General features: G+C 40.4%; 1 protein-coding gene across 1 annotated transcript in view; it reads left to right on the top strand.

The window, feature by feature from the left end:
• The window catches only part of AFG2A (AAA ATPase AFG2A), a 312,707-nt gene extending 297,926 nt beyond the window's left edge, over nt 1–14,781 (top strand). Inside the window, exon 16 of the mRNA XM_012784173.3 lies at nt 10,101–14,781. Within this exon, the coding sequence (XP_012639627.2) occupies nt 10,101–10,277 (177 nt within the window). The 3' untranslated portion in view covers nt 10,278–14,781. The remainder of the gene's footprint in view (nt 1–10,100) is intronic.
• Nucleotides 14,782–27,776: the final 12,995 nt, after the last annotated feature.

The raw sequence follows: 27,776 nt of genomic DNA, 5'->3' as shown, positions 1-27,776 counted from the left end.
AGTTCAAGACCAACCTGGGCAACATAGTGAGACCCCATCTCTAAAATAACATAAATTAAATAGAAAATAAATAAAATTTTAGAAAGCACTTATTATAGGCTTCTCCATGCAAGTAATGCTAAAAGGATTGGATGTATACATACTTCAGCTATGTATTTTAAAGACCTCAAATTACTTTAAATCAGCAAAATTAAGCAACCAAGTGTTTTTCTCCCTTCTCATTAGGTTTTGAATGTGTCTTTACAGAAATTTTTTTTTTCTTTTCTTGTATATGGCATTCTAGATTGTATGACTTTAACATAATCCCTGATAGACTAATTATCATGAAGCTTATTTTGCAGACAGTCCAAGTGAATTTAGCCCAAGAGCAATAGTTAAGTAATTCCTTAAATCTGAAATCTGTCTTCCAGAAATCTCACTTCTCTCCTCACCACTTAAAAGTTTCTCAGTGAAGTAGCATTTTAAAGGACTTGAAATAAATGCCGCTTGCTTCCCCTGTGAATTCCCTTCAGCGCCATTTTACTCTCTGAGCTGCTTTCTTGGCAGTTTGGGGCACTCCTCCTGTTTGTGCCTGTGACAGTGTGACTTCCATCTGCCGCTCTGCAGCCAGGAGCCTGCTGTGCTCCCTTCAGTCACATCTTTCATGCCTGGCCATTCAGCCACCTTTCATCGCGTCTCAATGGGCCCTCCCTCCGCATCCACATGAGCACTTAATCTCCCAGGTAGCCTCCTCCTTGAAGCACCTCCAGTGCATGCTGTTCCCGAACAGCAGGGCACCACTCTCTACTGGGTTCCTAATCCCTCAGACACACAGGGAATGGAGGTCGCGAGGCTGTGAAAGTGAAAAGAAAGGCGAGGGGGCGGGGGAGCGGCGGGAACACAATGTCAGCGCCGGGCCCTCCAGCGGCTGCGCCACAATCAGCGCCAGCTGCAGCCCAATTAAGCTCAACAGGTCACAGGTGTTCCAGACAGAAGATGTTTTTAACAAAGCCACTTTCTTGAAAATACCTAAGACTTTTTAAAGCACTGCAGCCCGTTTCTTTTGGTAGATTCTTTAAAGCTATTTAGTACACTTGAAATACAAAGGAGCCGAGAAGCACATTTAGGCCTCAGCGGAAGGCGCGCTTTCTTCCTGCCAAACAGCGCCGGCAGCCAGGGTCGCTGCCCGCCCGACAGGGCGCAGCATCTCTGCCAAGGCGAGGATTCAGCGTGCAGCTGCGTGGACAAGGACATGAGGGCATTTCCAGTTTGGTCTCTCCTGAAATTCTAGCCTGAACTGTGCAGTTCACCACTCACGCAAGAAATCGCTGCATGACTATATGCTAGTGTGTACTCTAAATGACAGCCTCCAGGATGCACTTGTACTTTTCCTATGAACTTTTAAGTAGCCCTGCCATGTGCTGGTTAAACTAGGTACATGAATTCATCTATCAAGAGCTACTTTTCCTCTTCTGGCACATATAAAATTGCTGGCTTCATTTTCTTCAGAGATGTGATGCTTTTTGTGCCTGCCAAGAGTGGGGAGTGGGAGTAGGGAGGTGATAGAAACCAAGCAGAACGTCACATGGTTGTTTAAGCCACCTTCAGAACTTTGTTACCCTTCCACCTTTCTTTGAGAATACAGATAATCTCTGAGAGGTAGTTAGGAATTCAATGGTTAAGGTTTAGAATTTCAGCATTACTGTTGAAGGGAGCGGCTTAGTTCCCCTACTCCTCAGGCCTCCTTGAAGCAGCCCACCTTCTTCCCAAGCCCAAGTGCCTCTCGTGCATGTTTCCCTGTTGTCATTAATGTAATCTGTTTCCAGCCAATAGCAAGACTATGCTGATACTACCCAGGCCTTATCTAGAAACAGAAGTAACTGTGCTTAAATTTATTATTGGGTTCCTAATCTGTCAGTGCACAGAAAAAGAAGCTAGTGCTACTGTGAAAGTTAAAAGAACAAGGGAGGAGTTACAGCACAGCATGAATGAATACCCAGAATAATACCTAACATTTTCAGCTTTTCCTTCCTATTGATTAGTTTTTGGTAAACAGTCTTTGCCTTGACTATTACTCTGTATCACATCATTTTTAAAAATTATTACTGCCTGCTTAGAAACCATGTTGGTTTTGATTTTCTCAACATGTCTTTTGCTAAGCTGAGCCACCTGTTTAAACTCTTCTTGTCTCGTGGATTGGGGGAAAGAACCATAGGCTATGTATAAGAGGTTTCATTTTTTTCCACAGTGAAGTAATACATTGTTCTTATTCTTCATGGCATTCAGAGTTCTGCACAATTGCCTCTTTTGCCCTTTTGCATTTAAAAGTGAGGTAATTAGATTTCCCAAGGTTCAATGGTCAAGAGCCTTCTCATCCTGGGGAGTTGCTTCCCCACACCACTTACAAGTGGAGTTGTCTCACGTAATCCAGTTATTGCTATATTGTTGTTCTAAAGGCACTGCTCTTTCAGAGAGCAAGCATAGCATGAAATTTCATACTCATATGTCCCTATGCTTTCATTGCCAAGTTGCTTTTTTCCCACATTTAAATATAATTACTATTTTATTCAGTGCCTTTTTTTTGAGAATTTCTGAACATTTTCATTAAAAATATTTTCCTTTCCTACCTCTCAAATATGGCTAAATCTTTCATATAGAGAATTCCTGCTTATTGTTGTTGTTTTATGTTTTTGTCAGATACTCGATTATCAGATCTATTATTATTACTACTAAATGAATGGAAAGAAAATCTGTGACATATTGGCACTGAATAAATTAGTGTTATGGCCACTGAAACAAAAACATGTCTTAGTCTAGCTCTGACAGTGAAGTCTTAGGCTCACTGTGCTAGTCTGTTGTCTCATTTTCTCATCTCCACAAACAGATAATGTTTTTACCTCTGCAGTGAAGCACATGTATATGCTAAAAGCTTGGGTATCAGTTTTTTAGTTAAAACTGAATAAGAATATACACTCAGCTTTAGAGAGCCAGACAAAACATTTTTGCATTATAGCCTAATGGCAAAAGCAATCTTGCTGGTAGTTGGCTAAAAATTCATTTAAATGATCTAGTCTGCAGTCTATGGGAGAAGAGGACAAGATGGTGAAGGGATTAGGGGAAAGCTTCCAAAATCCTTTTTGCCAAAGAAGTTAAGAAGTTCAAGTGACCAAGGGTTTTCTTTCTAAATGGGTTTGTTTAACATTCCAGTCTGTGATTCAAACTCATCTATTCATCTACACATCTTCTCAGCAAAGTTCTTCTATAGCCTCATGGGAAAATTCAGCTGAATTCCGTCACTGAAACAAGTCCCAGACTTTATCTGGTTTTGGTTTTTGTTTGTTTGGTTTTTGTTTTGTTTTGAGAGATGAGGTCTGACTATGTTGTCCATGCTGGTTTGGGCTCAAGTGTTCCTCCCACCTCAGCCTCCTGAGTAGCTAGAACTGTAGGCCTGCACCACAGCACCAGCTTCATCTGGTTCTGAACATGATGCCAGCAGAGTGATGAGCTTCATGGTCCCTGATTCATTGAAGAGAGAAAGAGGTCTTAGTTTAAATTGAAGGCTTTCTCCTCAGTTTCTGTAGTATTCATTCCCAATTAGAGAGAGATGTTGGCAAATTTATCTGAAAAGACCTCACGTTTCCAAAGCTTAACACAGAAAGGAGAATTGCTCAGCAATTAATTGATCTCAGGTTACTTTCATCAAGAAAGACAATAGATCACCATTTGCACAATTTTATTTTTTAGCAAAGCTTCCATTTTAGTCCTCCAAACCGATATACAGTCAAGTGCTGCATAATAAGTTTCAGTCAAGGGCAGATCTCATGTACAATAGTGGTCCCATAAGATTATAATGTATTTTTACTGTACCTTTTCTATGTTTAGTTTTATTAAATCTTTAGATATACAAATACCATTGTGTTACAGTTGCCTACTGTATTGAGTACAGTAACATGCTGTACAGGTTTGTAGCCTAGAAGCAATAAGCTATACCATAGTCTAGGTGTGTAGTAGGCTACACCATCTAGGTTTGTGTAAGGATGTTCACACATGATGTTCACACAATGATAGAGTCACCTAACGATGATGCATTTTTCAGAATGTATCTTTGTTGCTAAGCAACAGAGGCCTGTATATTATTGCATTGTTTGTAAATTTTCTGGAATCTTGCTCAATTCCAGTATAGTTTTTTTCTGTGACAACACAGCAAAGAAGCCCCTGTTCCTATATAACAGATTTTTATATCTGAGAAATCCTCCCTCAAAAAGAACACTGGGATATTTGTGTTCTTGCTAGAATTTTTAATTTATATTACTTCTATAGAAAAAACTAAATTCAAAGTCGTACGTCAGGCTAAAAACATTGCTTCAGATGAATGTGTGTGTGTGTGTATATATATGTGTATATATATATATATATCACAGTATTAAACATTTTGTTATTTATTTTCATTCCAAAAAAAAAGTATAACTGACAAAGTGTAGATTATATGAAAAATAAGTAAGTAAAAACACTAGCCATTGCTGCCCTTTGTCTCCATTGAGCAGGCTGGTCCTCCTCAGTTTCTCACATCCTGCTTAGCCCTCTCTCTCTCTTCTCAGTCCTTAAATATGACTATTCCTGGGGTTTCTGTCCTCTGGCTCCTTCCTTTTTCTCTCTTTTCTGGAATAGGGGAGAGAAAGTAAAAGGCTGTGAGACAGGCCAGGGTCCCCTTGTGCCTTGAGGCGTTGTCCGGTATGGGTCAGCATCTTCCAGTGCGTGCTGAAGATCACCACGTGCCATTTATGAGTGTTCTGCCAAAAATGAGAAAGGAAGATTTCTATAGGAAACACTGGGTGTCTTGGTCTTTTCAGACTGCTATAACAAAATACCTTAGACTAGGCAATTTCTAAACAATACACATTTATTGCTCACAGTTCTGGAGCCTGGGAAGTCCAAGATCAAGGCACCAGCAGATATGATGGCTAATAAGAGCCTGTTTTTTGTATACATACTTACTCACTGTGTCAGCATGTGGTGGAAGGAGCAAAGTAGCTCCCTCAGGTCTCTTTTATAAAGGCACTAATCTCATCAGTGGGGGCAGGGCCTTCATAACCTAATCATCTCCCAAAGACCCCCACCTCTTAACACTATTGCATTGGCGATTAGGTTTTAACATAAGAACTTTGGGGAGACACAAACATTCATACCATGGTACTGGGTTAAAGAAAAACTGATCATCATGCCAGGCCTTATAAAATCTTTAAAATTCTATTGTGCACCATGGGAAACAGAATATATACAGGTTGGGAATTCCTAATCCAAAATGCTCCAAAATCCAAAGCTTTTTGAGTGCTGACATGACACTCAAAGGAAATGCTCATTGGAACATTTTGGATTGTGGATTTTCAGATTAGGGATATGCAACTTGTAAGTATACTACAAATGTTCTAAAATCTGAAACACTCTGGTCCCAAGCTTTTCGGATAAGAGATACTCAACCTGTAGAGTGTTGCCCAAAACTTATTTGATCATGAAATACTTCCTTCCCTTAACAGATACTAATATTTTACCATTGTGTTAAAATTTCCTATAGTTTCCGTACAGTACATGCTGTACAGTTGTATAGCCTAGGAGCCATAGGATGATACCCGATAGCCTAGGTGTGTAATAGGCTAGACCATCCAGACTTGTATAAGGACACTCTGATGTTCACACAACAAAATTGCCTAATGATGCATTTTTCAGAGTGTATCACTGTTGTAAAGCAACAGTTCAAGGGACATGCTGGCATGGGCCATGAGAGTGAGTAGGAAAGCTGTACTTTTCTTGGGAAATATCATATCTCAGAACTCATACCAACGTGATTGGCTCTCAAAGCAAATTGAAACCAGTCATGATGAAGTGAGTGTCCTAAGAATACATTGGTTCCTGGACCTGCCTTTTTATTTGGGTTAGAGGAGAAGAACCAACAATCCAGTAAATGCTTTTCCTTTTAGAATTTCTACTAAGAAGCCCTTCTATGAGGAAAAAATAAAAACAAAAGGAACCTTTAGGAGTTATGCTCTGTCAGCTGCTTGTGGATTTGGTTTAGAGCTTTAGAGAGGACTGTCACTGACTATCTTTAACTGTCATTGTGGCCCATGTGACTTTGAAAACTCTGTCATTGTTAATTTTAGTGATATTGGATGGTAGAGTTATTCTCTTTTAGTAGAGTATTTACTAATTATTACTTTATTTAAAATTAACCCCTTCTATATTCATGTCTTATTTCTACTGCCTCTTTGAATTATCAAGAAACAGTGCTTGCAACCTACAGTATAGCTCATTTGGCTTATAGCTTAACGATAATAAAATTAGTTCTTAGTGTTTTGGTTTTTTTCAGAGATAATTTTTGGGGGTTCATATGGTAAATTCTATTTTCTCTCTCTCTTTTTTTTTAATTCTCTATTTTGGCTACTGAGGCTAGTTCGGTGTAATCCCTGGTCTGTTTCTTCCTACTTGGCTGTTTCTGGGCTTACTTTATTCCTTCTAGTCAGAATGCCCCTTCCTAACCTGTATGCATGTCTCAGTTCTGTCCTTCACACTTTGGTTTACAAAATAGTCATTTCTTCCTTCTCTCCACACTAAAGCACTTTCTCTTTGCCTCCCTGATGGTACTTTTAATACCATGCCACACATGGCAGTTAACCTGTGGGCATCCCCTACCGGTTGTGAGCGTGGGAGGACAGGTGCTATGTCTGGGACATCTCTGGACCTTCCATCTGGCTTCACATAGTTATTGCACAGAATAGCCATTCATTGCATATTAACTGATGAAAGAATGGCTAATTCCCATAGTGTCCTAGTTACAGTTCTCTCTGTTACTGGCTGTAACTAAGTAAATATTACCAAGTAAATATGATAGGAAAGTAAAAGTGGCACAAAGAATTGCCTTATTGAATGGTTCTTCAGGGTATCCGTTACAAATAAAAAGAAACAGGGTAATGTTCATTGAAGCAAGTGTTGAATTCAGGCATTCCTTCTTGCCACCATAAGAAGCACAGACAACTACACTCCTTCATCTACACAGAGGAGCACATCTTCATATGAATTGTGAAAACTAGTATTCAGCTGCTGTTTCTCTTTTCATTCATATTCATATTTCATTCATATTCCATATTCAGCTGCTGTTTCTCAAAGATTCTGTAGGTCATCCCTGTCTAATCCAACATTTCTCAGTGCTGTGGTCAAAACTCTGTCCAAGTTTTCTATATCTCACAATTTTATAGTTCTTAAAGTTGGATGTTTATGAAGAGTCAGGCCAGTACCACACATAGTAGGGGAATTTCTCTCAAATGTTAACATATACTAGAGGCTCCAAGTCACAAATATCCGCTTTACAAGTGGTCACTACTTCTCTGACCATCTCACCACCAGTGCCCTCTTTGTCACTACCATGGAAGAAGCTACTACAAAAAGCAATTTGTAGGCCGGGCGCTGTGGCTCACGCCTGTAATCCTAGCTCTTGGGAGGCCGAGGTGGGCGGATTGCTCGAGGTCAGGAGTTCAAAACCAGCCTGAGCAAGAGCGAGACCCCGTCTCTACTATAAATAGAAAGAAATTAATTGGCCAACTGATATATATATATAAAAAATTAGCCGGGCATGGTGGCGCATGCCTGTAGTCCCAGCTACCCGGGAGGCTGAGGCAGAAGGATCACTCGAGCCCAGGAGTTTGAGGTTGCTGTGAGCCAGGCTGACGCCACGGCACTCACTCTAGCCTGGGCAACAAAGCGAGACTCTGTCTCAAAAAAAAAAAAAAAAAAAAAAAAAAAAAGCAATTTGTAGCTTATAGAAAAATCTATAGATGCAGCTGTGAAGGAAGGAAAGTCGATCTGCAAAGAGGAATTGCTCCATGGAGCTCAACGCCAAAGACAGCCTTCTAGGCCCCAATGATATTGTACTTTCCACATTCTCTACCTACGTTTCTCTACCCGGCTGCATTGGGCTGCCTGAGTGAGATTCCAGTGATTAGAAGAGTACAATAATTTCTTCTTCTCCCAGCTTAATTACTATGTATTGAGAGAGGAAGGCTACCAGACTGTTGGTTCCCTTTCTCAGATGTGCCAACAGTACAAGCCACCCACCATCTGTCTGGTCACGTGATCCAAATCCCAGGAACTGTGAGAGGTTCCAGGCAGCCTTTTGGTCACCTTTCCTTTCCTCATCCCAACCCAATACCCCCACTCTGCCACTCACCACCACTTTTACACGTGCTCACCTGGCCACTCCGTTTGATGTATTTCCATCAGAGTTTACACATCTCCATTAGCAAGATCACTGCATTGTGTAGAACCTGGGAGCATCAGTGTCACAAAAAATTAATTACTATAGTAATTAGTATTTGTCTAGCACACATGGTAGGTACTCAGTAAATGTTCTAACCATTGTGTGCTAAGCTCTGTATTCTCTGAGGCAGATCTCAGTTATGAAGTGTGCCATGTGGCACTGGCCCAGGGCTGGTAACTGCTCTTTCCCCTAGCTTGAGGAGACAGCCACGTCATGGACACATTCCTTGTACTGTATAGGGAGCGGGTAGGAGAGAGTGAGAACTCTACCACCCAGCAGGAATGCTCTTTCCCTCTTCCAGTGATTCTTCAAACTTTTTAGCCTTGCAACCATTGTTTCCAATTCTTGTCCAGGTGAAAGAAATTCTGCCTCAAATGGGATATAGGTGGGGACTCTCCCCACTTAGTCCCTTCACCTCCCATAGAGGTCCCCAGGGACACAGTAGAACCAGTGAATAGCCAGTTTACCATACTGGACATTTCACAGGCTGTTACTGTGCTTATTAATTATCACATTCTTATTTTCAAAAGAACTCTTTTTGCACCAGAACATGTGATATAATGGTTTTACTAATCCCTCAAAGTTTTGTTTTTTCCTCCATCAACTTTGTACCCACTCTATTTTTGGAAAAGCATTAACATGCATAACCACTCTAGTTAACTTCAGTGCTCATTAATGAAGCCCAGAACTAATAGTTACATTGTTGTAATTTGACAAAGCCATCTAAATCTATGCATGTTTTTTTGAAAGCTTCCTAAACATGCTGCTAAATCCCCTAGAAAGCTACTAAACTGCTTTGGCAGCCATTAGCCCAGCATAAGTAGAGGAACTCTTTTCAGTAAGTGAACAAACAGAGAAAATATGCTGAATGGCTGGACAAATGTGTTTCAGCTGGCCCTTTCATTTACCGATATAAGGGTGCAGTCAATATCAATCACTGTTTTCCCTGTTGCCCTGAAAATCACAATATCTCTTTTCATCCCACAAGCTCTTTTCACCACAGTAATGTGTCTTTAGAATGACACCGGCATCAGCCTGCTTCCGCTGTCTGAAGTCCAGAGAGCTTAAAAACACATTTTGGGATTCTTGAACCTTCCTCCCCTTCCGTTTTCCTACCGCCTAATCTCTACTCCCTCCTCCTGCATCCATTCCACCCCTTCCCCAGATTCTTTTCAATTCTTCCAGCTTTCCTAGCTGAGTAAACAGAATTTGCTTCTCGGTTCTAACGCAGCTCTTCAAAGTAAACGTTGACAACCCTATCCGATATTCCTAAGATTTAAAAACTTGTTAAAGAGATACACATAAAGAAATGCTTTTACATTTTGGTAAGACATCAAAGATTGAAAGGAATGTGGAAATTCTATGCTATGACAAGATGTGCTGATGAGCAGGACTCCACTGTATCAGAGAATCTTCCTCCTCTGCTCGCCCTCATCACTTGGTTCCTACCTTCCCTCACCACATATACACACTAATCCTTTACCATCCTGTGTTAAAATTAAAAGTATGTGCATGTGTGTCTATCTACCTTCACAATTGAGAGCAAATGCCACATCGTATACATCTTTTTGCACTCCTGGTTCTGAGAAATTAATACAATGTTTGGAAAGGAAGGAAAAAACAGAAAGCTCTTTATATGATTACTTTTTATTCTTTTGAAAACTTCTGACGTGGAATGACTTTTACAGATAAATTTTAGCAATGTGCTTATAGTTGTATAAGTTACCACAGATGACTATTTAAAATATTGTGTTTCAAAAAAAAAATAGTGATTGTTTTCTCTCTCCTTTTATTTGGGTTTTCTTTTTCTTTTCAGATTATAGCTGTCTGTAGAGAGGCAGCTCTTCTGGCTCTAGAAGAAGACATTCAAGCCAACTGCATTATGAAAAAGCATTTCACTCAAGCCTTGAGCACTGTGACACCTAGGATTCCTGAGTCATTGAGACGTTTTTATGAAGATTATCAAGAGAAGAGTGGGCTCCACACACTCTAAGAAAATATACATGTTCATTATGGAAAAAATCCTTTATAGAGAAAATTTGTTTCTTTTAAAAATTTTTGTCTTGAGAATGTTCAGAAAAATCCTTAATAGGCAAATTGTCTAAAATATGTTCACTAGAATTGAGGGGCTTCAGTTCTTATAGATATTTTGAATTATATGTGTACATGGTTCAGACTCAGGGCATGAGTTTAAATCACTTTTATCTGGAATTCTGTGGTAAGTTTTAAAAGCAAATGTTTAGCTTTTTAATTTTTGACCTGGTCTGTTCATCTCATGAAACGATTTAGTTACTTCAGAATCTGTTTCAGTGTCCTCCTGAATGCCAAACCTGTGGGCATCAATTTTATATAAGAACATAGAAAATGTATATGGAGAAATGCATAGTGAAAAATATTCACAATTTTATTTTGGAATGCCAGCTGATGATATGACCAAATGTGCCAGCCAGGCTTACGTGCCCTTGTTTCCAAATATGTGTTCTCATTATAGTTCACACCTGCATTTTCCCTTTAGCTTTCTTAACCTGTACCTATGGCAAAAAATTTCAAAAGTTAAGCATTATTTCATATAATACAATGCCCTTTGAAAGTTTAAAAAATTATAAGTGTAAGCCCAATCTAAGTCTAGAGCAGCAGGCATGGTTTTTTTTCCATGAAGTGCTATAAACAAATCATATGGAGTGTTCATGTTTTAACTCGTACATATTTTCAGGTTACCAGTAAACTTTTCAGTTCAAAAGTAAGCCAAATTATACTATTAATCATATCATCTTCTGTTGCATTCTAAATATGTGTATTTATACTCCTACTTATTTTACCTTAGGATTTCCTGACACTTTAATACTCCATAAATACACTTGAAAAAGCTTTCAGACAGTGATTCTCTGACTTTCAGATCAGAAGCTGGCAATGGAAAGAATGCTCACTTAAACGTGGTCACTATAGATCTTTGAAAATCCCTGGAAAGACAAGTTAGACAAGAAATACCTGATTATCAAAATACTGGCTTTGTGGTAGTAGATATAACAGTTTTGTGGTAGTAGATATTCTGAAGTCACATCTCAACTATTTCATCCTGTGGCTATCAGAAATAAATCACCCAAAGGACTAAGAATATTACTATTTAGAACTGTGTTGTCAGATATAATAACCACTAATTACACATGGCTATTTAAATTGATTAAAATTAAATAATACTAAAATTTTAGTTTATCAGACATGTTAGCCATATTTCAAATACTCAATAACCACATGTGATAAGGTTCTACCATACTGGACAGAATAGATTATAGAACATTTCCATCATTCACAAAGTTCTATAGGACACTGCTGATGTAGAAAATAAGACACATTGAAATAAATAGAACCTCAAAATTATCTTCTTGCTTTTTATTTTCCTTTTTTAGTTATTAAAAGAAATACGAAAATAGAGTCACTTAACTTCTTCCCTATTAAATGGATGGCTGAGGGTACAAGAATATAAGAGAAAAATTTATCCCCAAGGGCCTTAACAAGAAAATAAAAGAAATATGATTCCCAATAAAATGAAAACTAAGAGGGTAAGTTGAAATGACACTGAGGCCCTGGGGCTGTGAGCTAGGGGCTGGGGAGGAGGGTAACAATCTCTGTCAACAAAGAGTTCAGATGTTAATGGCCACTCACAGCTTTCAGTGCATATGACATATGAAGTTATAATTGAACCTCACATAATGCCCAGATCTTCAATGACCAACACCCTCAGTGTAAGGTAGCCTAGAAAAGAAATTCACTTGCTGGCCAGGAAGAGCACAAGGAACCTAAAATAAAATAAATAAGAGGCCCCTCTGTGAATTCTGACTGTGGGCTTAAACTGTCCATGGCTTCAAGGTTTGAATTCACACTACCTTCTAATTCACAGAACTGTAAAACCTAGAAATTGACATAGAAACATGGCTCCAGTGTAGAAATATCCTTGGGGTAACTAGAAGTTGTACTAGTTAGAGGAATAGCCTCATGTCGGCCACAGAGGATTCCAACAGCTAACACTCTGCTTACAAAGAGCTTGTAATCCCAAAGGATACAGAGCAGTGGTGCCTTATGTCTGCTGGTAGGAGCATAAATTTGTACAACCACTTTGCAAAGCAATTGGCATTTCTAGTAATGTTGAAGACCTTATAATCCAACAGTTCTCTTAGGTGCATGTCCCAGAGCAAGTATCACATGTGTGCAATGAGATAATGAATAAGAAAGTTTATAGCACCATTATTTGTAAGTCATAAGAACTTGGAAATCTAAATATTCATCAATAAGAGAATGGATTTATATGGAATAGTCATATAATGGTATACTATGGCAATAAAAAATAATTAGAGCTACATGAAAAACAGGGATGAAACTCAGAAACAAAATTGAGCAAAAAAAGGCGTGTTTTAGAAGACCATGGTAATTATTTAAAGTTTAAAGAGTGAAAAATAATATGCATTGTTTATGGGAAATTATAGTGAAAGACTACATAAATGGAAAAGAAAAACACCAAATACTGGGAGGAATTTCCTCATAGGAGAAAAGTTGGGGTACTTCAATTGTATCAGTAATGTTTTTCATATCTTCAGCTGGCCAATGGCAATACAGATGCTGATTTAATATAGTCTACACATTTTGTATACCTAAGTATTTTGTGGCAATTTTTTAAAGATGGGCCTCAAACCAACACAATCATATCATTCAGCTCAATTCCATGGATTTTGATATATTCATAGTACTCAGAACCCCATATGTTTGGAAAATCAGGAGTGTTGTGTATGATGGAATAAAATGCAGGAAGTCAAATAAGAGATCAAGTTTTTAGGACCCAGGAAACAAGTTGAGAGAAAATTGTTGATGCAAGTTAATGTGTAGGTGATACTCTCATATACTTACAGCATGGGAGACATTAAATGTGGGCGTAAGACATCTGTTTCCGTAGCATTGTAGTCCTGCAAAGGCATTAGAAGTTAAATTTAAAAATATTTTAGAGCACTACATCTTTAACTGTCATAAACCAATTATTTATATCTCCAGATAACCGATTATTACCCTTAGAAGGGCATGCTATTCCTTTATTTGAAGTTTGTACCCTTTTTCCAGTAGTAACTGAAAATCTGAGTCACACAAAAGAGGAGGTCAGATGTCACTAATAGCAGTTTATTCCACCTTCATCTCCATGAGGGTTTTACTTCTAATTCCAAAGTCTTAAATGTTTATGGATTTAAAAGAGTGTATGATCCTCTTATTTGGCTTTGCTTGTGATAGAATACGTGAGAAAAAAATGAGTGGCTTCCTGTCTTAGGAAAACAATTTCCTTTTTGGCATCTGTTTGTTCAAAAGTTTGCCTTTGGTCCAGATTCTTTTGGAATTTCAGGGATGTTCGCATTGACGTGTCTTTTCAGAGTCCCTGGAGATTTTAGTTTGAATGGTATAGTTAATTTTTCTTCTAACAGTGAAACTTAGAAGAATGGCTTCTAACTTTTCCTTCTTCATAGCCAAGAAAGTGCCCTAACTTAGCTTGAAAAATACTTAATTGTCTTATTTCTAATGTGTCAAACAGGTTTTACAAATAATGTATAGGTTTTTCATTTTTGAAAAATGATTGAATTTAAAACAAGTTTATGTTTAATTTATCTTAATGTGGAGAAGGCTACAGAAAAGTTGCTGTAGAGATAGAATAAAGTTATTTCCCTTGTCTGTTAATAAAGTTCCTGAATGTGAGATTATTAGAGTCTTGGTTTGTTTTGTCATGTTTCCCTGAAGCCTTCCTTTAAAGATAGGCACACACCAAAGCACCCTTTCAAATTATGTATGGTTTAAATTAACACTGGTTTCCAAATAAGGTCCACATAGAAATTCTAATGCTACAGGTTTGTCTGCCTTCCTTGAATTTTTATTATAATAGTTGTGTACATGGATAGGCTTTTTACCTAATATCTTTATCAAATATATAACAGTAGTCTTTATCTCTGGGGCTCACTCTTAGAAAACAATTCACTCTAGGAAATTTTAGAAAAATATATTAGAAGATATTAATATCCTACAAAGTGATTTGGGAATTTATATACTTCTCTTTCAAGATTTAGTGAGAAACATTTCTGGAATGATTGTTAAGTGTCACACTGTTATAGCAGCGATTGGAAACCAGTACATTATCTAGCTTGTTTTTTAAAAGACAGCAAAACCACAAATAAAGAAAACTAGAAAAAAGGAACTAAATTCATAAAGGAAATAAGAAGTTTTATATATCTATGCTAATAAATGTGAAAGCCCTGGTGAAATTGTTGATTTTCTTGTAGCTACTTCTCAAAGCACAGATGGTTTTATATGCAAAAATTTGTTCAGGTCTTCAACCCAATCATTGTTATTTTATTTAAACTGTTTCAGAGCATAAAAGAAAAGGAAGTTTTTCCATTGCTTGTTAGGACTAACATAGTGCTAACTCCCCTTTCACTAGCTACATATTAAAATCTTTAAAAGAAGTACTTTAAAAATCCTCAAAACTAATAATCTAATATTAATAGATCAAAGTAGAAAACAATAAATCAGTCATGGAATTCAACATCCATTTCTCATTTTTTTAAAAAAAGTCAAATGAGGATAACATTAACATGTTAAAAATAACACTCCAAAACCAATGGCTAGTAACATAAATATCAGAAGCTAGAACAAAAGTCCAGCTACCACCACTCTTCTTCATTATTATTCTGTGAGTGCTAGTCAATGCACTCACACTTGGAGATAAAGTCAGAACCCCAGGGTAATTAACTGAGGGATCATTATGTAACTAATAACATCCCCACACTTGGCTATTACAACAAAATAAGGTCACATTTCCTTTCATACCCAATTTATGTCTTTGAACCTTTAGCCACCAGTAACTACAAGTCCATTCTACCAATTCAGCTCCTTGAATACTTTCTGGGACTCAACTCCCTGATTAATACTTTAATGTTTGTTAAGTACATGTAGGCAGTCGCTTGAGACCAGTTCTCCACTGCCTACTCTGCTCCCACCCCACACTCTCCCCCTCCCCCACCTCCCCACAAGGCACTCCTCAGCCCTGTGCTCCTGGTGCTGTTTACTAACAAGCTCCTCCAGGTCTGCCCACCATGAAGACATTTTTTAATGTTATGATGCAGAGTCATTTAACTTGATTGTCCCAAGGTTTTACTTGCAGAAAGAAATATTTGTTTTTATACTGTTTTCATTTTTTAAAAATGTTTTATTTTTAATTATTATGGATACATAATAGTTATATGTATTTATAGGGTATATGTGATGTTTTGATGCAGGCATATAATGTATACTTTTTACTTTTATTATTTCAAAATATTACGGGGGGGGGTACAAATGTTTTTGGTTACATGTATCGATTTTGTTATGCTTGATTCAGGGATGTAAGTGTGCCCATCACCCAGATAGTGTTCATTGTACCCCTTAGGTAGGTTTTCATCCCCCCTCTCCCCATCCATCCTCCCCCTACCCCCTGCTTGATTTCCACTGAGTTTTACTGTGCACATGTGTGCTTGTCAGTTCCAGTTTAATACTGAGTACATGTGGTATTTGTTTTCCATTCTTTAGATACTTCACTTAGGATAGTGGTCTCCAGTTCCATCCAAATTGTTGTAAAAGGCATTAATTCATCCTTCCTCATGGCTGCATAGTATTCTGTAGTATACCTATACCAGTTTGTTAATCCACTCATGAACTGTTGGGCACTTGGGTTGATTCCACACCTTTGCAATTGTGAATTGTGCTGCAATAAACATTTGTATGCAGTTGTCTTTTTGATACAATGACTTATTTTCCTTTGGGTAAATACCCAGTACTGGGATTACTGGATTAAATGGTAGGTTTACTTTTAATTCTTTGAGGAATTTCCATACTGTTTTCCATAGAGGTTGTGCTAATTTGCAGTCTCGCCAATAGTGTAATAAGCATTCCTTTCTCTCTGTATCCATGTTACCATCTATTGTTTTGAACTTTTTTTTTTTTTTAATTTCAGCATATTATGGGGGAACAGATTTTAAGGTTTCAATAAATGCCCATATCCCCCCCTCCCCCCACAAGTCTGAGTCTCCAGCATGACCATCCCCCAGATGGTGCACATCTCACTCATTATATATGTATATACCCTCCCCCCTGCCCAATACCCTATTACTGCAGTACCTATGTGACCACTTAGGTGCTGTTCAGTTAATACCAATTTGCTGGTGAGTATATGTGGTGCTTGTTTTTCCATTCTTGGGAAACTTCACTTAATAGTACGGGTTCCAGCTCTAACCAGGAAAATATAAGATGTGCTATATCACCATTGTTTCTTAGAGCTGAATAGTACTCCATGGTATACATATACCACATTTTATTAATCCATTCCTGGATTGATGGGCACTTGGGCTGTTTCCACAGCCTTGCGATTATGAATTGTGCTGCTATAAACATCCTAGTGCAGGTGTCTTTTTTTGCAGAGTGTCATTGGATCATTTGGGTAGATGCCCAGCAATGAGATTGCTGGATCAAATGGTAGATTCACTTGTATCGCTTTAAGGTATCTCCATATTGCTTTCCACAGAGGTTGAACTAATTTGCAGTCCCACAAGCAGTGTAGGAGTATAGAATTTTTTTATTTCCATCTTGATTTCTTCATTTATGAAGTAATCATTTAGTAGGAGGTTGTTTAATTTCCACATTTTTGTGTAGAAATGTGTGTTTCTGTTAGGGTTGATTTCTACTTTTATTCCACTGTGATCTGAGAAGATACATGGTATGATTTCTATTTTTTTAAATTTCTTGAGATTTACTTTGTGTCCTAGGATATGGTCAATCTTAGAGAATGCCCCGTGAGCTGATGAGAAGAACATATATTCAGTGGATTTTGGGTAGAATGTCCTGTAGATGTCAGTCAGACCCAGTTGTTCCAAGGTTTTCTTTAAGTCCATTATTTCTTTATTAATTTTCTGTTTGGAGGATCTGTCTTGTGCCGTCAGTGGGGTGTTGAAATCTCCAGTGATTATGGAGTTGCTATTAATCCATTTGCTTAGATCCAGTAAGGTTTGCTTTATGAGTCTGGGTACAACTAAGTTGGGTGCATATATATATAAAATTGTTATCTCTTCTTGTTGAAGTGTGCCCTTCACCATTATATAATGACCCTCTTTGTCTTTCATTACTTTTGTTGCTTTAAAAACTAAATCGTCTGAAATTAGAACTGCCACGCCAGCCTTCTTTTGGCTTCCACTTGCCTGAAATACTGATCTCCACCCTTTTACTTTTAGTCTATATGCATCCTTGCAGGTTAGATGTGTTTCCTGAAGACAGCATATACTTGGCCTGTCTTTTTTATCCATTCAGCCAGCCTATGTCTCTTGAGTGGAGAGTTTAAGCCATTCACATTTATTGAGAGAACTGATAGGTAAGGTAGATTACTGTTCATTCTGTTGGGTTGGATGATGTTGCTTTGAATTCTCTCTTGAGCCATTGTAATATCTGGCCTTTATTTTATTTTTTTTTTTTTTGAGACAGAGTCTCGCTTTGTTGCTCAGGCTAGAGTGAGTGCCGTGGCGTCAGCCTAGCTCACAGCAACCTCAAACTCCTGGGCTCGAGCGATCCTTCTGCCTCAGCCTCCCGAGTAGCTGGGACTACAGGCATGAGCCACCATGCCCGGCTAATTTTTATATATATATATCAGTTGGCCAATTAATTTCTTTCTATTTATAGTAGAGACGGGGTCTCGCTCTTGCTCAGGCTGGTTTTGAACTCCTGACCTTGAGCAATCCGCCCGCCTCGGCCTCCCAAGAGCTAGGATTACAGGCGTGAGCCACCGCGCCCGGCCTATCTGGCCTTTAATCTTTGGGTTTTGGTTGTTTTTATGTTCGTGAGTTTTTATTATGGTGTTCCGTGCGTAACACTGTTTTGAGTACTTCTTGTAGGGCTGGTCTTGTCTTGGTGAATTCTCTGAGACTTTGCTTGTCTGAGAATGTCTTTATTTCTCCTTCATATACGAAGCTTAGTTTTACAGGGAATAATATTCTAGGCTGGGCATTGTTTTGTTTCAGAAGAGTGAGAATGGGGCCCCAGTCTCTCCTTGCTTGTAAAGTCTCATTAGAGAAGTCTGGTATTATTCGAATTGGCTTTCCCTTGTATGTCACTTGCTTCTTTTGTCTTACAGCTCTTAGAAGGGCCTCTTTAGTTGATATTTTGGTCAGTCTGATGACTGCATGTTGTGACGTCTTCCTGTTTGCATTGAATCTCCCAGGGGTCCTCTGAGCTTCTTGAACTTGTATATCGAGATTTTTAGCAATGCCTGGGAAATTGTCCTCTATTATATCTTCAAATAGCTTGTCCAACCCTTGGGTGTTGTCCTCTTCCCCTTCTGGTAACCCTATGACCCTCACATTAGGTTTCTTCACATAACCCCACATCTCTTGTAGGCTTTGCTCTTTTCTCTTGTTTCTCTGCTCTATCTCTGTGATGGTTTTATTTAGTTGGAGGGTGTTATCTTTAATCTCTGAGATTCTTTCTTCTGTTTGATCTACCCTGTTCTTGAGACTTTCCACTGTATTTTGTAGTTCCCTGAATTGATTCTTCATTTCCAGGAGTTCGGTTAAACTTTTCTTCATTGTGTCCATTTCTTTTTCCAGGTCCTGGAGGCTTTTTGTGGTTTCTTTGTGTTGGTTATTGAGTTGTTGTTGCAGCTCGGTGAGTGTTCTCATGATCCACAGAGGAAATTCCTCTTCTGTCATTTTGGTTGCCTGATTTTGGTTGGTGCCCGTTTCTAGGGGGCTGGGGCTCCTCTTTGTGGGTGTGTTTTCCGTTTGGTTCTTCATATTTCCTGAGTATCTTCGCTGATTTCTTCCCATATCGATCAGTTGTTGTTTCTTTCATTTAGGTTTTTGTTTGGGTATTCACACACCTTGTTTAGTTTCTGAGCCGTTAGGTGGTGTCTGTGGGTGAGATTCGACCACTCCCTGTATGAGTCAGTGGGTGCAGTGAAAAGGCTGTGCAGGATGCCGTCCCTGTCAGTAGGTGGCGCTTGCTTGGAGGAACAGGCTATGCTGTTGATTTTGTGTCCTGTTATCAGCTCTTGTTCTGGGCGGACCTGGGTTGGGTAAGCCTGCCCTCAGGCACCACCAACGTCGTTAGCAGGGATCAAAATTCTGTTCTCTGCTTCCAGGAAAAGCTGTCAGGGTGGGGCTGGAATGGTCCCGCTCAGCCAGAAAGTCTGCTTGTGGGGGTGGGGCTGTCTGAGACCCGCAGTCTGGAGCAGGCCTCGCTTCTTTCCACCCTCCCCAACTCCGCAGCTACTCATGGGCCTCTGCCAGCAGGCCAGACCACACGCCACCAGGCCTCCCCGGACTGTGATGCCAGCGGGGAGGTTCCCTGCACAGGAACACCACCTGGGCTGGGCGCACAGCCTCCCTTTGGGGGGAGGGTTGCCTTCTAGGACACTGATCTGCCCCTGGAGGCACACACACCTCAGCAGGCTGTTCACAAATATCCCTTCTGTGCCCCAGCAATGCTAGACCTCGGTGCACAGGATCTAGTCTGCAGGTCCAACCTCTGGGTCCAGAGTTCAAACTGTATCCCCACCAGGCAGAGGAGTTCTGGTCCCAATTCACCCACAGGGAGCCCAAGCTGGGTCTATGTCTCTCAGCCTCTGAGTCGGCACCGTTCTCCTGGGAACACCGTGCCAGCAGCACCTGGGAGGGCTGGCGGGTAGGAGCTCACAGTCTGAGTTCCCCTTAGTCAGCTGTAGGGTCCCAAAAGGGAAGGTCCCGTTCCCTGGAGGTGCCTCTGGCTGGTGGCTGTATTGTCTCTCTGGGCAGCCGCAGGTAGGGTTGGCGGAGGGGAGGAGGAGGCAATATGGCGTCTGCCGCGAGGCTCGGGAATGTGCACACGGAGTGCCCCGAGGGATTTGGGAGTCTGGTGCCGCGTCCGCTACAGGCTCACCGCTAGCTGGTGGCGGCCGTCTCTGGGCTGGTGTCCGCAGGTCTCTCCACCCACTGGGGAGCCCACCAGCAGTCCCAAATGCAGGGGAGGGGAAAGGTGATTTATCCACCTACCCTTCCCGCTGGTCTCTGGGCTGCTCCGGTGGTCTCAGCTTCCAGTTCTCCTTCGTAGCCTCCTCCCATGGAGTCTCCCGGGGTCTCAGGTAACCCTCCTTCCGGTCCTCGTCTGCTGTATGCTCGCCTTCTTGCTTCTTTTTTCTAATTTCTGCTAGAATCTGTCTTTTCTGCAGAGACACTCTTTCTGGCGGTGTTTCTCATCCGCCATCTTGATCCTCCTCCTGTTTTGGACTTTTTGATAAAAATCATTCTAACAGGGGTAAGGTGATATTGTGCTTTTAATTTGCATTTCCCTGACAATTAGTGATATTGAGAATTTTTTCATATGTTTAATGGCCATTTGTCTATCTACTTTTGAAAAGTTTCTGTTCGTGTCTTTTGACTACTTTTTTAATGGGGTTTTTTTCTTGCTCATTTGCTTTAGTTCTTTGTAGATTCTGGTTCTTAGCCCACTATTGGATGTATAGCTTGTGAATATTTTCTCCCATTCTGTGAGTTGTCTGTTTGCTCTGTTGATTATTTCCTTAGCTGTGCAGAAGCATTTTAATTTAATCAAGTCTCATTTATTTATTTTTGTTGTTGCCGTGATTGTTATTGGGGTCTTTTTCATAAATTCTTTGCCTAGGCCAATATCTAGAAGAGTTTTTCTACATTTACTTCTAGAGTTCTTACAGCTTTGTGCCTTACATTTAAGTCTTTTATCCATCTGGAATTAATTTTTGTAAGTGGTGAGAGATACAGATCCTATTTCATTCTTCTACATGTGTTTATCCAATTTTGTCAGCACCATGTATTGAATAGGTCTTCTTTTCCCCAGTGTATATTGTTGTCTGCTTCGTCAAAGATCAGTTGGCTGAATGTGGATGTTTTTATATCTGAGTCCTCTGTTCTATTGGTCTCTGTCTCTATTTTTGTACAAATGCCATGCTGTTGTGGTTACTATAGCCTCGTAGTATAGTTTGAAGTCTGGTAGATTGATGCCTCCTAATTTGTTCTTTTCGCTTAAGCTTGCTTTGGCTATATAGGGTCTTCTATGGTTCCATACAAAGCATAGAATTATTTTTTCTAGATCTGCGAAAAATGATGTTGGTATTTTAATAGGGATTGTCAGTTGAAAAGAAAGGCATTTTCAAGAAGCACAGACAGAGGGTCAATGAGGATGAACAAATTCAGTAAAGATCATTGGATTTAGTTCCTAGAAGTTCATTAGTGATCTTTAAGGAACCTGTATCAATGGGATAATTTTGGGGTTTTTTGGTTTTTGGTTTTTTTTTTGAGACAGAGTCTCACTCTGTTGCCCCAGCTAGAGTGCCGTGGCATCAGCCTAGCTCACAGCAACCTCAAACTCCTGGGCTCAAGCAATCCTTCTGCCTCAGCCTCCTGAGTAGCTGGGACTACAGGCATGTGCCACTATGCCTGACTAATTTTTTCTATGTGTTTTTAGTTGGCCAATTAATGTCTTTCAATTTTTAGTAGAGACAGGGTCTCACTCTTGCTCAGGCTGGTTTCAAACTCCTGACCTTGAGCGGCCCTCCCGCCTCTGCCTCCTGCCTCTGCTAGGATTACAGGCATGAGCCACCACGCCTGGCCAGGGTAATTATTCTAATAAAGGTTAAATGGTGGTTGCACTATGGGTTATGGAATTTTTTTCAAAAACTTTTAATAAGTGTGTCAGTTATTAAGTTCTTTTCTCCCATCTCCATACCTAAGCTTCTCAACTGCTTTTGGATAGACAAACCCATTTTCGCATTGCCAGTGGATGCCCTAATAGGCTGTGCCAATGGAAGAGGGAGACTCTAAGGATGGAGAAGGAAGAAGGGATTTGTTTCTGTTTGTTTCCTAGGGGATCCCTGGGTCTTCCATGCCTATTTCTTGAGCATCACCTGACCATAGTAATTTTTTTCTGTTTTACCCTGACAGTGGCAGTTCCTTCTCATAGCAGGGGTTGAATCCAGGTTTTGCAATTCCAGCCTTATTGTGCTTTCCCTTCCTCCAGAGATGCCAGCATTGGGAAAGAGGCTGTTGGTGGGTATGGATTCTAAAGATACTAGGCCAAGGTGGATTTAACACAACACTGGATTCAACTAAATTTAATGATAGAGGTGCACTCATCAGAGATTCTGCATTAAATGTTTTAGCTTATACAGCTGCAAGTGGCTCTAATAGGCTACCTCTTCATTGGTTTATTTTACTCGTTTGTTTATTGCTTATTTTGCCCCCACTGGTCCAAGTGGCCAGGGATTTTCATCTGTTTTGTTTGCTCCTGCATTCCCAGCAACAGCATCACACCTGATATCTAGTTCACACTCAATAACTATTTGTTAAAGGAATAAATAAATGAACACGATGGTGAACACATGAATATAAGAAAGTGAAACAGCCTTATTGATGATATGGAGAAAGGTTTAGTGGTCTGGATAGAAGATCAAACCAGCCACAACATGCCCTTAAGCAAAATCTAATCCATAGCAAGACCCTAATTCTCTTCAACTCAATGAAGACTGAGAGAGATGAGGAAGCTGCAGAAGAAAAGTCTGAAGCTAGCAGAGATTGGTTCATGAGGTTGAAGGAAAGAAGCCATGCACATAACATAAAAGTGCAAGGTGAAGCAGCAAGTGCTGATAGAGAAGCTGCACCAAGTTATCCAGAAGATCTGGCTAAGATCATTGATGAAGGTGGCTGCGCTAAACAACAGATGTTCAATGCAGACAAAACAGCTCTCTACTAGAAAAATGTCATCTAGGACCTTCATAGCTAGGAAGGAAAAGTGAGTGCCTGGCATCAAAGCCTCAAAGAACAGGCTGACTCTCTTGTTAGGGCTAACACAGCTGGTGACTTTAAGTTGAAGACAATGTTCATTTACTCTTCTGAAAATCCTAGGGCCCTTAAGAATTATGATAAATCTACTCTGTGCTCTATAAATGGGACAACAGAACCTGGGAGACAGCACATCTGTTTACAGCATAGTTTATTGAATATTTTAAGCCTGCTGGTTGAGGTAAAAGAGATTCCTTTCAAAATATTGCTTCTCACTGACAACAAAACTGGTCACCCAAGAGCTCTGACGGAGATGTACAAGGAGATGAATGTTTTCATGGCTGCTGACACAACATCCATTCTGCAGCCCATGGATTGAGGAGTAATTTTGACTTTCAAGTCGTATGATTTAAGAAATAAATTTTGTAAGGCTATATAACTGCCATAGATAGTGATTCCTCTGATGGACTGGGGCAAAATAAATTGAAAACCTTCTGGAAAGGATTCATCATTCTAGATGCCATTAAGAACATTTATGATTCCTGGGAGGAGGTCAAAATAGCAACATGAGCAGGAGTTTAGAAAAAGTTCATTCCAACCCTCATGAATGATTTTGAGGGATTCAAGACTTCAGTGGAGGAAATAATTATAATTAGAAATGGAGTGTGAAGAAGTTGGAATCAAGTTGGTGGACGAGAAACACTGCCAGACAGAGTGTCTCTGCAGAAAAGACAGATTCTAGCAGAAATTAGAAGAAAAAAGCATACAGAAAGAAGCAATTAGAAGACGAGCATACAATGGACAAGGGTCGGAAGGAGCGGTACCTGAGCCCACGGGAGACTCCATGGGAGGAGGTTGCAGAGGAGAACTGGTAGCTGAGACTGCCGGAGCAGCCCAGAGACCAGCAGGAAAGGTAGGTTAATAGGTCAACTTTCCCCTCCCTTGCATCTGGGACTGCTGGTGGGCTCCCCAGCAGGTGGAGAGACCTGTGGACACCAGCCCAGAGACCGCTGCCACCAGTGAGCAGTAAGCCAGTAGCGTACGCAGCACCAGACTCCCAAATACCTCGGGGCACCTCCCTGTGTACAGACCCGAGCCATGCGGCAGGCGCTATATTGCCTCATTCTCCCCTCCCCAACCCTACTCGTAGATGCCCAAAGAGACAATACAGCCACCAGCCGAGGCACCTTCCCTTTTGGGATGGGACCTTCCCTTTTGGGGCCCTACAGCTGACTGAGGGGAACTAAGACAGTGAGCTCCCTACCCACCAGCCCTCCCAGGTGCTGCTGGCACAGTGATCCCAGGACAACGGGGCAGACCCTGAGGCTGAGAGACATAGACCCAGCTTGGGCTCCCCGTGGGTGAATTGGGACTGGTGCTCCTCTCCCTGATGGGGATATAGTTTGAACTCTAGGGCCCAGAGGTCGGACCTACAGACCAGATCCCGTGCACCCAGGTCTCACATTGCCAAGGGCACAGAAGGGATATACATGAACAGCCTACTGACGTGTGTGTGCCTTCGGGGGCAGATGAGCATCCTAGAGGGCATCCCTCCTCCCAAAGGGAGGCCGTGAGCCCAGCCCAGGTGGCGTTCCTGTGCAGGAACCTCCCCGCCGGCATCACAGTCAGGGGAAGCCTGGTGGGAGAGGCCCAGGAGTAGCTGCAGAATTGGGGAGGGTGGAAAGAAGTGAGGCCTGCTCCAGACTGAGGGTCTCAGATAGCCGCCCCCCATACTTTTCCTGGAAGCAGAGAACAGAACTTTGACCCCTGCTAACAACGTTGGCGGTGCCTGAGGGCAGGCTTACCCAACCCAGCTCTGCCCAGACTCTCTCCTAAGCCAGCCCTCACTGAGGGGGAGAAAAGGACACACCTGGAAGTCCCGGGGCCCCACCGACCACCTGAGACACTAGAGTGCCTCTCTACAGGAACAAGAGCTGATAACAGGACACAAAAACAACAGCAGAGCCTGTTCCTCCAAGCAAGTGCCACCTACTGACAGGGAGGACATCCTGCACACCCTTTTCACGGCACCTACTGACTCATTATACAGGGAGTGGTCAAATCCCACCCACAGACACCACCTACCGGCTCAGAAACTAAATAAGGCGTGTGATTACCCAAACAAAAACCTAAAGGAAAGAAACAACAACTGATCGACATGGGAAGAAATCAGTGAAGGAACTCCGGAAATATGAAGAACCAAATGGAAAACACACCCCCAAAGAGGAGCACAAGCCCCCTAGAAACAGACATCAACCAAAATCAGGCAACCAAAATGACAAAAGACGAATTTCGAATGTGGATCATAAGAAAATTCAATGACCTGCAAGAACAACTCAATAACCAACACAAAGAAACCACAAAGAGCCTCCAGGACCTGGAAAAAAAGTTCACGAAAGAAACTGACACAATGAAGAAAAGTTTAACTGAACTCCTGGAAATGAAGAATCAATTCAGGGAACTACAAAATACAGTGGAAAGTCTCAAGAACAGGGTAGATCAAACAGAAGAAAGAATCTCAGAGATTGAAGATAACACCCTCCAACTAAATAAAACCATCACAGAGATAGAGCAGAGAAACAAGAGAAAAGAGCAAAGCCTACAAGAGATGTGGGGTTATGTGAAGAAACCTAATGTGAGGATCTTAGGGTTACCAGAAGGGAAAGAAGACAACACTTAAGGGTTGGACAAGCTATTTGAAGATATAATAGAGGACAATTTCCCAGGCATTGCTAAAAATCTCGATTATACAAGTTCAAGAAGCTCAGAGGACCCCTGGGAGATTCAATGCAAACAGGAAGACGTCACAACATGCAGTCATCAGACTGACCAAAATATCAACTAAAGAGGCCCTTCTAAGAGCTATAAGATGAAAGAAGCAAGTAACATACAAGGGAAAGCCAATTCGAATAACACCAGACTTCTCTACTGAGATTTTACAAGCAAGGAGAGACTGGGGCCCCATTCTCACTCTTCTGAAACAAAACAATGCCCAGCCTAGAATATTATTCCCTGCAAAACTAAGCTTCGTATATGAAGGAGAAATAAAGACATTCTCAGACAAGCAAAGTCTCAGAGAATTCACCAAGACAAGACCAGCCCTACAAGAAGTACTCAAAACAGTGTTACGCACAGAACACCATAATAAAAACTCACGAACATAAAAACAACCAAAACCCAAAGATTAAAGGCCAGATATTACAATGGCTCAAGAGAGAATTCAAAGCAACATCATCCAACCCAACAGAATGAACAGTAATCTACCTTACCTATCAGTTCTCTCAATAAATGTGAATGGCTTAAACTCTCCACTCAAGAGACATAGGCTGGCTGAATGGATAAAAAAGACAGGCCAAGTATATGCTGTCTTCAGGAAACACATCTAACCTGCAAGGATGCATATAGACTAAAAGTAAAAGGGTGGAGATCAGTATTTCAGGCAAGTGGAAGCCAAAAGAAGGCTGGCGTGGCAGTTCTAATTTCAGACGATTTAGTTTTTAAAGCAACAAAAATAGTGAAAGACAACGATGGTCATTATATAATGGTGTAGGGCACAGTTCAACAAGAAGAGATAACAATTTTAAATATATATGCACCCAACTTAGGTGGACCCAGACTCATAAAGCAAACCTTACTGGATCTAAGCAAATGGATTAATAGCAACTCCATAATCACCGGAGATTTCAACACCCCACTGACGGCACAAGACAGATCCTCCAAACAGAAAATTAATAAAGAAATAATGGACTCTGGAACAATTGGGTCTCACTGACATTTATAGGACATTCTACCCAAAATCCACTGAATATATGTTCTTCTCATCAGCTCACGGGACATTCTCTAAGATTGACCATATCCTAGGACACAAAGTAAATCTCAAGAAATTTAAAAAAATAGAAATAATACCATGTATCTTCTCAGATCACAGTGGAATAAAAGTATAAATCAACCCTAACAGAAACATTTCTACACAAAAACGTGGAAATTAAACAACCTCCTACTAAATGATAACTTCATAAATGAAGAAATCAAGATGGAAATAAAAAAATTCTATGAAGAAAACGACAATGGAGAGACAAGTTATCAAATCCTCTGGGACACAGCTAAAGCAGTTCTGAGAGGAAAGTTTATCTCCATAAATGCCTATAACCAAAAGTCCAAAAGATCACAAATAGACAATCTAACGAAACGACTCAAAGAGGTGGAAAAAGAAGAACAGACCAACCCCAAACCCAGCAGAAGAAGTAAAATCAACAAGATCAAATCAGAACTAAACAAAATTGAAAACAGGGAAGCTATTCAGGAGATTAATAAAACAAAAAGTTGGTTCTTTGAAAAAATAAACAAAATTGACACGCCATTGGCTAAGCTAAGGAAAAGCAGAAAAGAGAAATCTCTAATAAGCTCCATCAGGAACAAAAAGGAGACATCACAACTGATCCCAAAGAGATACAAGATACAATTTATGAATACTACAAAAATCTTTATGCACACAAACTGGAAAATGTGGAGGAAATGGAAAAATTTCTAGGAACACACAGCCTCCCTAGGGTCAACCAGGAAGAAATAAATTCCCTGAACAGACAAATCTCAAGAGCTGAAATAGAAACAGCAATTAAAAATCTCCCTAAAAAGAAAAGTCCCAGTCCAGATGGTTTCAC

Source organism: Microcebus murinus, chromosome 15, assembly GCF_040939455.1.
Source record: "Microcebus murinus isolate Inina chromosome 15, M.murinus_Inina_mat1.0, whole genome shotgun sequence".
NCBI lineage: Eukaryota > Metazoa > Chordata > Mammalia > Primates > Cheirogaleidae > Microcebus > Microcebus murinus.
Note: the sequence above shows the minus strand (reverse complement) of the source record. Positions and strands in the feature narration are given on the sequence as shown.